The sequence below is a fragment of the Bufo bufo genome, chromosome 10 (assembly GCF_905171765.1).
Source record: "Bufo bufo chromosome 10, aBufBuf1.1, whole genome shotgun sequence".
Taxonomy (NCBI): Eukaryota; Metazoa; Chordata; class Amphibia; order Anura; family Bufonidae; genus Bufo; species Bufo bufo.
The window spans coordinates 6092078-6106448 of record NC_053398.1 but is presented as its reverse complement, the minus strand read 5'-3'; the positions used below and the strand labels follow the sequence as shown (position 1 = coordinate 6106448).

The 14371-nt window shown below is 52.0% G+C and overlaps 1 protein-coding gene across 2 annotated transcripts; it reads left to right on the top strand.

Moving 5' to 3' along the window:
- The first annotated feature begins 1448 nt into the window (after positions 1-1448).
- COPB1 (COPI coat complex subunit beta 1) lies at positions 1449-13790 on the top strand. Of its 2 annotated transcripts, XM_040409378.1 has the most exons (22): positions 1449-1565; positions 2190-2329; positions 3340-3569; positions 3832-4001; positions 4474-4588; positions 4727-4819; positions 5306-5443; positions 6636-6755; positions 7531-7638; positions 7717-7863; positions 7986-8131; positions 8863-8959; positions 9053-9213; positions 9400-9520; positions 9803-10030; positions 10125-10304; positions 10729-10873; positions 11788-11907; positions 12260-12405; positions 12514-12603; positions 13333-13488; positions 13567-13632. In XM_040409378.1, exons 2-22 carry the CDS (start codon positions 2239-2241, stop codon positions 13624-13626), a joined length of 2862 nt encoding a protein of 953 aa, XP_040265312.1. In that variant the 5' UTR covers positions 1449-1565; positions 2190-2238; the 3' UTR covers positions 13627-13632. The 2 variants fall into 2 exon arrangements, with proteins under 2 accessions (XP_040265312.1, XP_040265313.1); XM_040409379.1 differs by lacking the exon at positions 1449-1565 and having other exon boundaries at positions 2239-2329; positions 13567-13790.
- The last annotated feature ends 581 nt before the right edge of the window (positions 13791-14371 follow it).

Sequence of the window (14371 nt, the reverse complement as noted above, 5' to 3'; positions counted from 1 at the left end):
TTGCAGGGCACGATATGCCCCCCCTCCCTGGCGAGGTGAAATCCAATATTAAAATACTTCTGTCTCGATCTTTCAGAGGATCTGCAGAGAGTTTCATTCATCAGTGTTAAGTGGCGGCTGAAAACTCCAGATTTCATACTCCATGACATGTCCAGCCAGGCGGAGAGAGTGCGGCAGATGAGGGGGGTCTCTGCTCGTAGGACCTTTCATCTATCCTCTACCACTGGGCTCCTCTGCTCTCCCCGTCTGGAGGTTCCGTTTCTGGGCCGTAGTCTAATAGGTGTTCATTTGTGTCTCCTTATATTGCGATTATTTCCTCTCCGTTCTTTAGCTTTGGTGGTCGCATTAAGGCGCTCCGGCCTGCAGATACTTAGTGGTGGCTGAGAAGGACCTCGGTTATTTTGCGGTCTATGGCTCTGGTATCGCCTAGAACCTGCTGGTTCAGCTGTTCTGCCTTTTCTCCGATTATTTTGGTGTCTGTTCTGCCGTCACACGTGGCACCGCTATGACCCTGCAGTCGGCTCCGTCCTGATTCCATTGCTTCTCTCACACGCCGGCTCTGCTTCATCTGTTTGCACACTGCTCTGTAATATTATATATGTCTGATTGCTGTCATTCAGGCCACGTGTGACTTGGTAATCTTCATATGTGTTACTCACTTTGTACCTTTGTTTCTACTCTTTGGCCACTTTTATAGTATTTTGCTGCCTGACCGAGTGTTATGTACCGCTTCCATTAGAAAAGTGACCTTTCTTCCTGATTTGTCGCTCAAATTACCGAACATACAAATCTAGGTCTAATCAAACTGTGCGTGTAATGGCGGGCGACCTCTACGGGGTCGGGCTCTGTACAGGGAATGCTGGGAGATTTCAGCTCTGAAGCTGCAGAAGGCGCCTGGCTGTGTATGCCCGCATGGCGGCAGGAGGTATGGCAGTCGTCTGGTGCTCTGAAGCCGCACGTTCTGCGCTTGCATTGACGTTCTTCACTTTTACGCCCTTTGTTACTTAAAGAGCAAGTGGTGGGGCTGAGTCAGCGCCTGGTAAGAAGCGTTATAAACTCCCCTGGAGGCTCCCCTGCGTCTTATAGGCCGTGATTAAATTGGCCGTCACCCGTATAGGGCTGAGTATATATATGTATAAAATAAATATATATATATATATATATATATATATATATATTACACACACAGGTGATATTCTGCTCATGAAACCCCTGCACTGACTACACACTAACTCTTCCTGTCACCTGACAACCAGCAGAAGCGTCTTCACTTCCGGGGCACGGGCCTGCCCACTTCCGGTGCTGCGCTGTGCACTTAACAGGGTCAAATGTTTTTCCGGTTTGCGCTGCGTTCCATGGTGATTAAGACTTCCTGTGTGCGTCGCGTTCCATGGTGATGAAGACTTCCGGTGTGCGCTGCGTTCCATGGTGATGAACACTTCCGGTGTGCGCTCTGCACTGGGCGGAGCTTCCTTCGCCCTGCCCGGCTTCCGTACTCTTGCTGTGGCCTCAGCTCTTCCACGTCACCGAGAGCTAGATCTCGCCTGACACCCGGTTGGGAGCAGGTAATGTCCCGGGCGATGCTTCCTCACCTCCAGGGGTCCCTCACAGCCCCGGGGGGGCCCACCATACCCCTCTGTCATAGGCCTTCATCTGTCTGTCAGGTGTGTCACAATGGCAGTGCAATGGGAAGACCCTTGAGTATTTCTGGGTCTGTGCGGTCGATGCAGCGTTACATGTAACTTTTGCGCTTTCTCCTCCGGACGCCCTGTAGGCTGCACCGATTTGGGGCTCATTGTGCTGATAAATAATTTGCGCCATTGTGAGAGTTCCGCCTCTTCGTAAATTTAAATACGTTGCGATGTGGCGGTCACCTGGCCACTCCCCTTTTTGCTTTTGGATGCCTCTGGTGTCGTTGGATTATTTTTCCCTAGAATGTAAGCGACCGCGGATCACGTGACGGGTCTGATGTGTTATGACGCCGGCTGTAGGGTGATATCGCGGTGCAGCAGGAGGATCACCCCCATTGTAAATCTGGTCACATGACAAGAACGCTTTTAGCTCCATGTGGGTCCCGAGGCGGCGCTGCACTCACTGAGGTCCAGCACACGGACGATCAGCGCGGATCTGACTCCGGACATGGCGCCACCTCTCGTCCGTTTTCATCTTCATTTCTTCCTCTCTTCCAGGGTCAGAACCTGCCTGAAGTTTTACCGTCTGTCTGACCGCGCCGGAGCCATGACGGCTGCAGAGAATGTGTGCTACACCCTCATCAATGTCCCCATGGACTCGGAGCCTCCATCAGAGATCACCCTGAAGACCGACCTGGGTGAGATACGTCAGTGGGGGGCGCTCATGGGGTGGCAAGAGGCAGAACATAGCAATGGCGGGCGGCGAGGTCCGGTCCTGAGTGGTGACAACCTTCATAGCTGCCATTACAGCGACCCCTCAGGGTGTCAGCCAGGTTCCCAAACTGCAGATCTGGTGGTTACACAGAGTGATTATCACGCAGACCCCAGGAAACCGGACGTGGCCATAGTGGTTCTCACTCAGGTGGAGTCAGTCTCTTCTGTCACCTGGCGTCTATGTAGGGGCCGTCTCTTATATACCCCAGTGTCTATGGGGGGGATGAGTCAGTCTCTTATGTCCCCTGGTGTTTGGGGGGAGTCAGTCTCTTATGTCCCCTGGTGTTTGGGGGGGAGTCAGTCTCTTATGTCCCCTGGTGTTTGGGGGGGAGTCAGTCTCTTATGTCCCCTGGTGTTTGGGGGGGAGTCAGTCTCTTATGTCCCCTGGTGTTTGGGGGGGAGTCAGTCTCTTATGTCCCCTGGTGTTTGGGGGGGGGGGGGGGTCAGTCTTTTATGTCCCCTGGTGTTTGGGGGGGGGGGTCAGTCTTTTATGTCCCCTGGAGTTTGGGGGGGGGGTCAGTCTTTTATGTCCCCTGGTGTTTGGGGGGGGGGGGTCAGTCTCTTATGTCCCCTGGTGTTTGGGGGGGGGGGGGGGTCAGTCTCTTATGTCCCCTGGTGTCTGGGGGGAGTCAGTCTCTTATGTCCCCTGGTGTCTGGGGGGAGTCAGTCTCTTATGTCCCCTGGTGTCTGGGGGGAGTCAGTCTCTTATGTCCCCTGGTGTTTGGGGGGAGTCAGTCTCTTATGTCCCCTGGTGTTTGGGGGGAGTCAGTCTCTTATGTCCCCTGGTGTCTGGGGGGGGTCAGTCTCTTATGTCCCCTGGTGTCTGGGGGGGGGCAGTCTCTTATGTCCCCTGGTGTCTGGGGGGGTCAGTCTCGTCTCTTATGCCCCCCCGTCCTTTGCTGCCATCTTGTAACGTGCTGCTCTTCACCTGCAGAGAAGGGGGATGTGAAATCCAAGACGGAGGCTCTGAAGAAAGTGATCATCATGATCCTGAATGGCGAGAAGCTGCCCGGACTCCTGATGACCATCATCCGCTTCGTGCTGCCGCTGCAGGATCACACCATCAAGAAACTGCTGCTCGTCTTCTGGGAGATCGTGCCCAAGACGACGCCGGACGGGAAGCTGCTGCAGGAGATGATCCTCGTGTGCGACGCCTACAGGAAGGTCAGCCTTTTGCTGCGTATGGGAAAGCTGGGTGACCCCCAGCATGGCTGCCGCTATCACCCAGCTTCCCCAGACCGCTCAGAGTGTAGATGTGTCTACGTATGTGAGATGAGAACACACTGGCAAACTGGGTGAGCGACCACTCTGGGGGCAGTTGCAGTGGTGGACATACTGGTTCTCACCCAGCTTTCCCAGAAACAGAAGCGCTGATTGCACATTCTATGAGACGGAGAAGTCATTTCCCAGATGTTTTTCTCATCAGGATCTCCAGCATCCAAACGAGTTCATCCGGGGATCCACTCTGCGCTTCCTGTGTAAACTGAAGGAAGCCGAGCTTCTGGAGCCGCTGATGCCCGCCATCCGGGCGTGTCTGGAGCACCGCCACAGCTACGTGAGGAGGAACGCCGTGCTGGCCATATACACCATCTACAGGTGAATACTGCTTCATCATTATCAGGTCATACACGGTCTCAGTTCCTAACCATCTTAAGACCTCTGCTTGCTTTTAGTGAGTGGAAACTCCTCGTTTACATCCAGAAACGTGCTTACACAGCTGAGGGTTTGTTACAGTGTATCGGTGCAGATCACCTTCTGTGAGCTAAACACAGCAGGTGTATAATGCCTGGTTTATGTGTTAGTTTGGTATAAACCTGGCTTAAATTTCCCTCTTGTCCCGCACTTCAGCCTGATGGGCTCTTATCTGCACTAATACATTGTGGCAAACCTCCTGCTGTAAGTATGTATGAGTGGGATGGGCGGCAACGGGATTATTCAGCTTCATGCATTACCATTGGGACATGAGTGGTTGTCAGAGCGGACTGCGGTGTCCTGGCCCCACAGTGCCGCCATTATCGCATAGTCGCCGGTTTGTCGCGTACCTGATTTCTATGATCTTCTTTTTAAGGAATTTTGAGCATCTGATCCCAGACGCTCCTGAGCTCATCCATGACTTCCTGGTGAACGAGAAGGACGCCAGCTGCAAGAGGAACGCCTTCATGATGCTGATCCACGCAGACCAGGTACGAGGAGGGGGGGGGACAGGACGGTCCACTGCAGATGTCCCTATGACAACACTGCTGGTTCTTCTTGTTGCATAGAGTCTGTGTTATGTAATGGGGATCATTCGCTATGACCTCCCTGAACTTGTATTTCTCTAGGACCGCGCTCTGGATTATCTCAGCACCTGTATCGATCAGGTCCAGACCTTTGGTGACATCCTGCAGCTGGTGATTGTGGAGCTCATCTACAAGGTACGTGTCCGCCGGTGAAGCCTCCGCAAATCCAGTAAAGGTTTTACAGGATTACAGAAGCATGGCTGCTTACCGAGACAGCGCCACACCCGTCCACAGGCTGTGTGTGGTATTACATCCCTTCTACATTGACTTCACTGCCAGAGACTGCTCAGAGACACGGCTCTCTAGTCCTGGACATGCTTAGGCTACATTCAATAAAAAAAAAGTCCATCACACGTCGTTTATTTTCCCTGTCATGTGAATGAAGCCTTAATGGACAGAAAAGGGCGATTATTAACTGTCATTGTATAAGAAAATACACAAGAAGATCTCTCTATTAAGTCGCCCCTTTAATGACCAGTGTCCCAGTACTGAACATGATGGTAACGCCAGTCGGATCATGTGCAGTGACTGGTGGCGCTCCCATTAACACCAGTGATGCATTTGGTTTTATATGGTCGGCACCACAGGCTCTTCCCATAACTGCGTGTTTGTGTCCGGCAGGTGTGTCACGCCAACCCCTCCGAGAGAGCGCGCTTCATCCGCTGTATCTTCAACCTGCTGCAGTCATCCAGCCCAGCTGTGAAGTATGAAGCCGCCGGGACCCTCGTCACACTGTCCAGTGCTCCCACCGCCATCAAGGTGAGTTATCCGTAAAACTACGCACAGGGAATGGGGTGTCAGTAGGTGGAGCAAGCAATTTTGGGGTGTCCGAAGGGGCAGCAGGCAGAGATGTGGCTGTCGGGAGGTACAGCAGGCATGGATGGGGGGGTGTCGGGAGGTACAGCAGGCATGGATGGGGGGGTGTCGGGAGGTACAGCAGGCATGGATGGGGGGGTGTCGGGAGGTACAGCAGGCATGGATGGGGGGGTGTCGGGAGGTACAGCAGGCATGGATGGGGGGGTGTCGGGAGGTACAGCAGGCATGGATGGGGGGGTGTCGGGAGGTACAGCAGGCATGGATGGGGGGGTGTCGGGAGGTACAGCAGGCATGGATGGGGGGGTGTCGGGAGGTACAGCAGGCATGGATGGGGGGGTGTCGGGAGGTACAGCAGGCATGGATGGGGGGGTGTCGGGAGGTACAGCAGGCATGGATGGGGGGGTGTCGGGAGGTACAGCAGGCATGGATGGGGGGGTGTCGGGAGGTACAGCAGGCATGGATGGGGGGGTGTCGGGAGGTACAGCAGGCAGGGATGGGGGGTGTCGGGAGGTACAGCAGGCATGGATGGGGGGGTGTCGGGAGGTACAGCAGGCATGGATGGGGGGGTGTCGAGAGGTACAGCAGGCATGGATGGGGGCGTGTCGGGAGGTACAGCAGGCATGGATGGGGGGGTGTCGGGAGGTACAGCAGGCAGGGATGGGGGGTGTCGGGAGGTACAGCAGGCATGGATGTGGGGGTGTCGGGAGGTACAGGATGTGGGGGTGTCGGGAGGTACAGCAGGCATGGATGGGGGGGTGTCGGGAGGTACAGCAGGCATGGATGGGGGGGTGTCGGGAGGTACAGCAGGCGGGGATGTGGGGGTGTCGGGAGGTACAGCAGGCGGGGATGTGGGGGTGTCGGGAGGTACAGCAGGCGGGGATGTGGGGGTGTCGGGAGGTACAGCAGGCGGGGATGTGGGGGTGTCGGGAGGTACAGCAGGCGGGGATGTGGGGGTGTCGGGAGGTACAGCAGACGGGGATGGGGGGGGTGTCGGGAGGCACAGCAGGCGGGGATGGGGGGGGTGTCGGGAGGCAGAGCATTCCAGATCAGAACCAGTATAGCGTGACCAGGGCTTCCCCACCTTTACCACAATTGGCGCACTTGTCCCCGTGCACTCACATTCTGCTCTCTCCAGGCTGCGGCTCAGTGCTACATCGACCTGATCATTAAGGAAAGCGACAACAACGTGAAGCTGATCGTCCTGGACCGCCTGATAGAGCTCAAGGACCACCCGTCACACGAGCGTGTCCTGCAGGTCGGTGTCCTCACACTTAATCTTCCTTTAAAATGTATTGAAGCCTTAAAAGGTGTTTCCCCTATACACGATATAGGGGACAAGTATCTGACTGCTGGGACATGCAGCGATCACAAGATCTGAGAACGGGGCAGTGGGTGTGCATGTGTGACCATCACTCCACTGACTTGTATGGGACTGCTGAGAACAGTCCTCAGCTGCCTCTGGCAGTCCCATGGAAGTAAATAGAACGGCGGTCACACATGCATACCCAATACTCCATTCTGTTGGGGTGATTCATGGCCTCCACTCTTGTCATCCAGTGGTTGGACCCCAGAAAACTGTGGATAATACAGTAGGAATTGTTAATGGGGGACCCCCTTTAGAGGGGCTTTGCCATCTGATGGAGTGACAGTATATCGCATCACTTTACAATCGGTAGGTCTCCGACCACTGAGTAAGTGGGACGCGGCGCTTTGTTCAGGTGCAGGGGTTGGGGTGCTAAACCAGCTCTGTGCGCCCTTTTGATCTTAGGATCTGTGGGGGAATTTTAGAGGCTGGACCCCCACGATATACGAGCGATATGCCTCCGTTGATTAGATGGGGAGACCCTTTAAAGAACGCCACTTTCAGTGTAATTTCCAAGACGTCTGCTTGGTGGCAGTTAATGGAAACCATCTTGTCACAGACGACCCAGGTCCGCAACTTGTAACTGTCGCTTGTGATCAGGACACGGCTTTCAGCTGTAGAACTGCATTATCTGCGGAGCCGTGACTGTGACCTGCTTACCTCCTAGGATCTGGTCATGGACATCCTCAGAGTCCTCGGCACGCCAGACCTGGAAGTGCGCAAGAAAACCCTGCAGCTGGCGCTGGACCTGGTGTCTTCAAGAAACGTTGAGGAGGTGAGACCATGGCGCTGGGGGAGGGGCCCAGGTTTATATTTGGGGGTCAATAGCTAACAGCCTGTCCGATCATTGCAGCTGGTGATTGTCCTGAAGAAAGAAGTCATAAAGACCAACAACGTGACCGAGCACGAGGACACAGACAAGTACCGCCAGCTGCTCGTCCGGACTCTGCACTCCTGCAGCGTGCGCTTCCCAGACATGGCCGCCAACGTCATCCCTGTGGTATGTACCGGCACACTTCTGCGCTTAATATGACAATTCCGATAATCCAGAATCTCTGATCGTCCATAGCTTTTTAGTCTTTGCAGCTATATTAACGTGTGTCCGCCATCTTCTCTCTCCAGCTGATGGAGTTCCTGAGTGACAGTAATGAGGCGGCCGCCGCTGACGTCCTGGAGTTTGTGCGAGAAGCGGTTCAGAGGTTCGATAACCTGAGGACGCTGATCGTGGAGAAGATGCTGGAGGTTTTCCAGGCCATTAAGTCTGTGAAGTGAGTACCAGTGCCGCATGTTATCCTATCTGTCCCCCGAGTGTCTGTGATCAGGAAGATGATGGATTCCGCGTCTCTGGCGGATAAGCGGTTTATTACATTCATAGACGCCTCTTCGTAAGTCTGATTAGTCATAAAATATAATGTGATTGTGACCCACTGGATGCAGCCTGCAGTATAAAGTATGGCATGGCTACGTCCAGATCTCTCATCCTATTTGATCTCCTGATATAAAGTGGAGGCTTTCTGTTAAATATCATTGTATGTCCCTGAATGTAGCCGCAACAACTAGAATGGAAACCCCCATTCTTTACACTGCAATCAGACCTCTCCCAATCAGTAAGTTGCACCCTATTCCCCCCCCTTGGTACTGGTCTTAGACTTCTGCAGCTTTTTTGGTGTGTCCATTAAAACAACCCACTGTACACAGCACCACTGCAGGGGAATGCAGTGTCATATGACCTCTATAGAAGGCATGGTCACGTTAAGTCCTTCAGAGCAGGGTCTCCTCCCTTTCATAGAGGGAACTCCCGTTCTGCCCAGACACCTCAGCAGGGTGAGGGGGAAACTACTTTAGCCGTGTGTCCCCTGCTACCTCCGTGTCACCATGTCAGGGGTAGTTTGTGCTCAGATTTGATCGGACGTTTTCGCATTGACCGTTAATCTTTTGCGGCCGGACCTGAGCGGCGGTATATTCATTGGTGCTTGGTTTGACACTTCACGTCTTGTAGGATTTACCGGGGAGCGCTGTGGATTCTGGGAGAGTACTGCAGCACAAAAGACGACATCCAGAGCGTGATGACGGAAGTGCGCCGGTCCCTAGGGGAGGTGAGCGAGGAGGAGGACGACGACGATGAAGGCTTCTCATCAGTGGGTCATAATGACAGAGAGGAGTTAACCCTTTCCTTCTCCCTCCTCTAGGTCCCGATTGTGGAGAATGAGATCAAAAAGGAATCCGGGGAAATGAAGCCGGAGGAGGAGGTAACTGTGGGCCCCACTCAGAAGCTGGTGACCGAGATGGGCACGTACGCCACCCAGAGCGCACTCAGCAGCTCCCGGCCCACCAAGAAGGAGGAGGAGAGGTCAGGGCAGACATTACTTTTGTTGTATTTTAGCTAAAAATAAATAAATGGCAGAACTAACGAAGTTTAATTGCAGTCTGCATTATACTCCAGAGCTGCACTCTCAGTTCTGCTAGGTGTTATTGTAAACAGTCCCCCTTCCAGCATTGCACTTTTACTAATTCTAATCCTATCTGTCACTGTTAGGCCACCTCTCCGGGGATTTCTACTGGACGGAGATTTCTTTGTTGCCGCTTCTCTCGCCACCACCCTGACCAAGATCGCTCTGCGCTACGTGGCTTTGGTTCCAGACAAGAAGAAGCAGAATGTAAGTGTCAAATTCTCCTTGTATTGGGGCCATCTTATATCAGGGCAAGGCTGGGGCCCCCTTTTCTGCTGTGGATTTGCCGCAGACTTCACCTGAAAAGGCTAAAATCCAGGCGAAAGAATCCCACAGCCGAAAAGCCGCAGTAATCGCACTGCCATAAAATCTCTAGACGTGGGCAGGACTGGAGAGCGTCTTCTGTCACGGAGGATGATGAGGGTGATGAGCCTGCATTGTGTTTCTGTAATGAGGCAGTTGACTGAGAATCTTCTCTTTGCACTTTAGTCCTTTGTGGCAGAGTCCATGCTTCTCATGGCGACCATCCTGCATCTGGGCAAGTCCTCTCTCCCCAAGAAGCCGATCACAGATGATGACGTGGACCGGATCTCGCTGTGTCTGAAGGTTCTGTCCGAGTGCTCCCCCCTGATGAATGAGATCTTCAACCAGAAATGCCGCCTGTCCCTGTCCCACATGCTGTCCGCCAAGCTGGAGGAGGAGAAGCTGTCTCAGAAGGTGACCCCCGACCCGCCGGACATGTCTTCTACATGGACCAAGGTGACTGTGAATCTGTAAACTGATCGTTGTGTTCTTCATAAACCACATGTAGAAAGAATCTGAAAAACGAAACGTGATGGTTCAAGCAGACGACCACATCTCCTTCATGCAACTGACCGCCAAGAATGAGATGGCGTCAAAGGAGGATCAGTTCCAGCTAAGTCTCCTGGCGGCCATGGGAACGACACAGAGGAAAGAGGCGGCAGATCCACTGGCATCCAAGCTGAACAAGGTAAAGACGGCGCTTATCTGATATAAGGGAGAAGATGAGACGTGTGTATAGGCAGTGATGTCATCAGCAGAGGGCGGGGCTGTGACAACCTCTCAGACATGATCTACAGGCAGGTTGTCAGCAGTAATAGATGTTCCTGTAGTATAAGGTGTGTGATCTCATGTCTGATCACATGTCATTATATCAGTGATGTCATCAGCAGGGGGCGGGGCTGTGACAACCCCTCAGACATGATACACAGGCAGGTTGTCAGCAGTAATAGATGTTCCTGTAGTATAAGGTGTGAGGATCTCATGTCATTCTATCAGTGATGTCATCCGCAGGGGGCAGGGCTGTGACAACCTCTCAGACAGGATATACAGGCAGGTTGTCAGCAGTGATAGCTGGTGTTCTAGGGTGACAGTATGGTGTCTTCTCTCTGCAGGTGACTCAGCTGACGGGGTTCTCGGATCCGGTGTACGCAGAGGCCTATGTGCACGTGAACCAGTATGACATCGTCTTGGATGTGTTAGTCGTCAATCAGACCAGCGACACCCTGCAGAACTGTACCCTGGAGCTCGCCACATTGGGTGAGGACACCGTTATCTGAAGATATTTGTCTCCTTTTGTGTTTTTTTTTAATTGGTGAACATTTTCAATATCTCCGATTGCTGCTAATTGAGTGAATCAGTGCGTGTTGAGAGGTGTCAGCCAGATGTGCAGGGCAGGTTTATACTGCTGGTGTGTTTTACTCAGAGGATTAATGGGGATGTTCCCATTCACTGACTGCAGGCAGAGATCTTGGAAATTAAGCATGTTGGGAACTTGCAGATCTTGTCATAAGATTTATATACAGGGGACGGGATGAGATATTGATATGTAACCCTTCAGGTGGCAGCTGTGGCTGTGGCCTGTAGTCCTTGGTATTGGGTAGGGATGAGCGAATGAGTGGAACCTTGGAACCGAACCGGAGTTCGGGAAATGGTTTTTTACAGTATAAATCAATTTCTGAATTTATTTTGCGAAGTCTCGCAAGACTTCGCAAAGTGATAACTTCAGCTCAGTGGAGCCAATACATTCTAATACTGTACGGAGCGCTCGCTCTGTACAGTATTGTAACAGAGTTTTATGCAAATCGACTTAAGTATATTCGCTCATCCCTAGTATTGGGCACCAGTGGCTTTAGTCCCTAACTGTGGTCTGTAGCCTGAGGGCTGTAGTTCTTTGTTTTGGGCAGTAGGTGGCAGCAGTGTCCTGTACTTGGAATTTGGTCTGATGCATTTTTTTGTGTGTGTGTGAGATTTCTTGATGGTCACATGACTTGTTTGTAGCGCCAACCGATCATTCCTAATGAGAGATCAGCGGCGCCAGCTTGGAGCAGAGGTTTTTCTATACATGAGAAGCCTTTAGAATTCCCTGCTGCGCACAGGGCGGCCGGCTCACTGTTAGAAATGTTCTGATGACTTTTTATTTATTTATTTTCTTTCTGATTTATTAATTTCAGGGGATCTGAAACTTGTTGAAAAGCCGTCGCCTCTCACCCTCGCCCCTCATGACTTCGCAAACATCAAAGCAAACGTGAAAGTCGCTTCAACTGAAAATGGAATTATATTCGGAAACATTGGTGAGTCCTGCATCCAATTTCTGATGTAAACCAAACGATCCACCAGGGGCTCCACCGAGTCATGTGTGAAATAAGCATATCATCAGGCCACTCCCACTTTATTGAGGCCCCTCCCCTTCATTGATGTGCAGCAGTTCGCTTATGAGCTTCTCACTAGGGTCCTGTTCCCTGTAGTTTATAATCTTCAGTCCTCGTTGTGATGTAATCATCTCTCCATGTACTGACAGGACTGCAGTGTAAAGTATGGGGGGAGTGATAGATCCGCTTAAAGTGGTTGAAGGGGTTGGAGTACGTATGAATGAGGATGTCACGCTCAGGCGTCTGCAGTAACATGAGCTTTATATCTGTGCAGTGTATGACGTGTCCGGAGCAGCAAGTGACAGGAACTGCGTGGTCCTCAGTGACATCCACATCGACATCATGGATTACATCCAGCCCGCCAGCTGTACGGACACGGAGTTCCGGCAGATGTGGGCGGAGTTCGAATGGGAAAACAAGGTAAGCGCTGCCCTTCATTGTCTCTAAACTGGAAGTAATAGGTGCGACCCCTGATCATGAGGAGCAAACAGTCACTGATGCTGACGGCCCCTCCATATCTCCATCCAGGTCACTGTCAACACCAACATCATAGATCTAAACGAATATCTGCAGCACATCCTGAAGTCCACAAACATGAAGTGTCTGACGCCAGAGAAGGTGAGTTCCGTGCTGTACCAAATGCTGGTCCATCTGCAGTCACCAAACCTGAAAAAAGAACTCCAGAGCTGCGCTCACTATTCTGCAGGTGCAGTCACTGTACATACATTACTGATCCTGAGTTACACCCTGTATTATACTCCAGAGCTGCACTCACTATTCTGCAGGTGCAGTCACTGTGTACAGACATTACTTATCCTGTACTGATCCTGAGTTACACCCTGTATTATACTCCAGAGCTGCACTCACTATTCTGCTGGTGCAGTCACTGTGTACATACATTACTTATCCTGTACTGATCCTGAGTTACATCCTCTATTATACTCCAGAGCTGCACTCACTATTCTGCTGGTGCAGTCACTGTGTACATACATTACTTATCCTGTGCTGATCCTGAGTTACATCCTGTATTATACTCCAGAGCTGCACTCACTATTCTGCTGGTGGAGTCACTGTGTACATACATTACTTATCCTGTACTGATCCTGAGTTTCATCCTGTATTATACTCCAGAGCTGCACTCACTTTTCTGCTGGTGCGGTCACTGTGTATATACATTACTTATCCTGTACTGATCCTGAGTTACATCCTGTATTATACTCCAGAGCTGCACTCACTATTCTGCTGGTGGAGTCACTGTGTACATAGGTTCGGGGGGCACTGGGAACTGATGGCTTATGTCTTTATGGACTGCACCTTGAAGTTGATGTGACTTGTGGTCTCTTTCAGGCGCTGTCCGGTTACTGCGGCTTCATGGCCGCCAATCTGTACGCTCGCTCCATATTCGGTGAGGACGCTCTTGCCAATGTCAGCATAGAGAAGCCGATCCACCTTGGACCTGACGCTCCAGTTACCGGTCACATACGGATCAGAGCCAAGAGTCAGGTGAGCGGTCCGCCTGATGCATGAGGAACGCAGGAGGCTGCGGCGAGCATCTAGTAATGTCTGGTCTGTCTCTTGCAGGGCATGGCGCTGAGCCTCGGTGACAAGATCAACCTGTCTCAGAAGAAGTCCACTGTATAGAGAAGCCCCTCCCCCTTCCCGTGCTTTGTAGGGCCTAGCAGCGGATTGCTGATGTCATAGCGCGGGATCCAGTCCATCGATGACATTCTTACATCATTTCTTATTCCTTCTGTCCATGGCGTTGTCTCGTCTGCACTTCTAACAATAAATGTCTCTTTTGATTATTCTGTCTGGGTTTCTTCCTGTGCTGAGTGCTGCTGCTTGTTCAGGGTCTGCGCGTTCCCATAATTGAGGTCTACCCAGAGGTCTCTGGGAGATGAGTAGCATGGCTGCCATTCTGGTGATCACCCAGCTTTCCTGGAGTCCTGAACATCGGTCTGAATAGCCGTTACCCCCGTCCAGCCGGGCGACGGCGACTTCTTAGTGCATTGTTCTCTGTATTCTCGTTGAAAAGCAGCAGCAGGCGGAATGTTCTGCACATTTGGAAGCTCCGCCCACTGCAATACGATATCAGGGGCCCCAGGCACATGTATCCCTGTGGTGTAAGTCTGATGGATTGTTTGTACTGCACTGCAGACTATCTCACCAATATCTGACATAAATGGCTGAGAACCCAATCCAGACAATACTTCTCACAGCTGAGGGTCTGTTCCAGTTGAATCCAGTCAAAAGAAGACCCTGAACAGCAGCAGCACAAAGCTTCTTCCTGATATTTTGTTACAATGTATCAATCTAGAGTGCAGGCTATATATTGTAACGGACAGATGTGTGAGCAGGACTAGGCTTTAGGCCTCAGGCACACCAC

Coding starts and splice junctions, on each gene's coding strand:
- COPB1 (XM_040409379.1), top strand. CDS start 2,239: ATGACGGCTGCAGAGAATGTGTGCTACACCCTCATCAATGTCCCCATG. Junction 4,820..5,305: donor TTGTGGAGCTCATCTACAAG/GTACGTGTCCGC, acceptor TGTGTCCGGCAG/GTGTGTCACGCCAACCCCTC. Junction 10,874..11,787: donor CCTGGAGCTCGCCACATTGG/GTGAGGACACCG, acceptor TATTAATTTCAG/GGGATCTGAAACTTGTTGAA.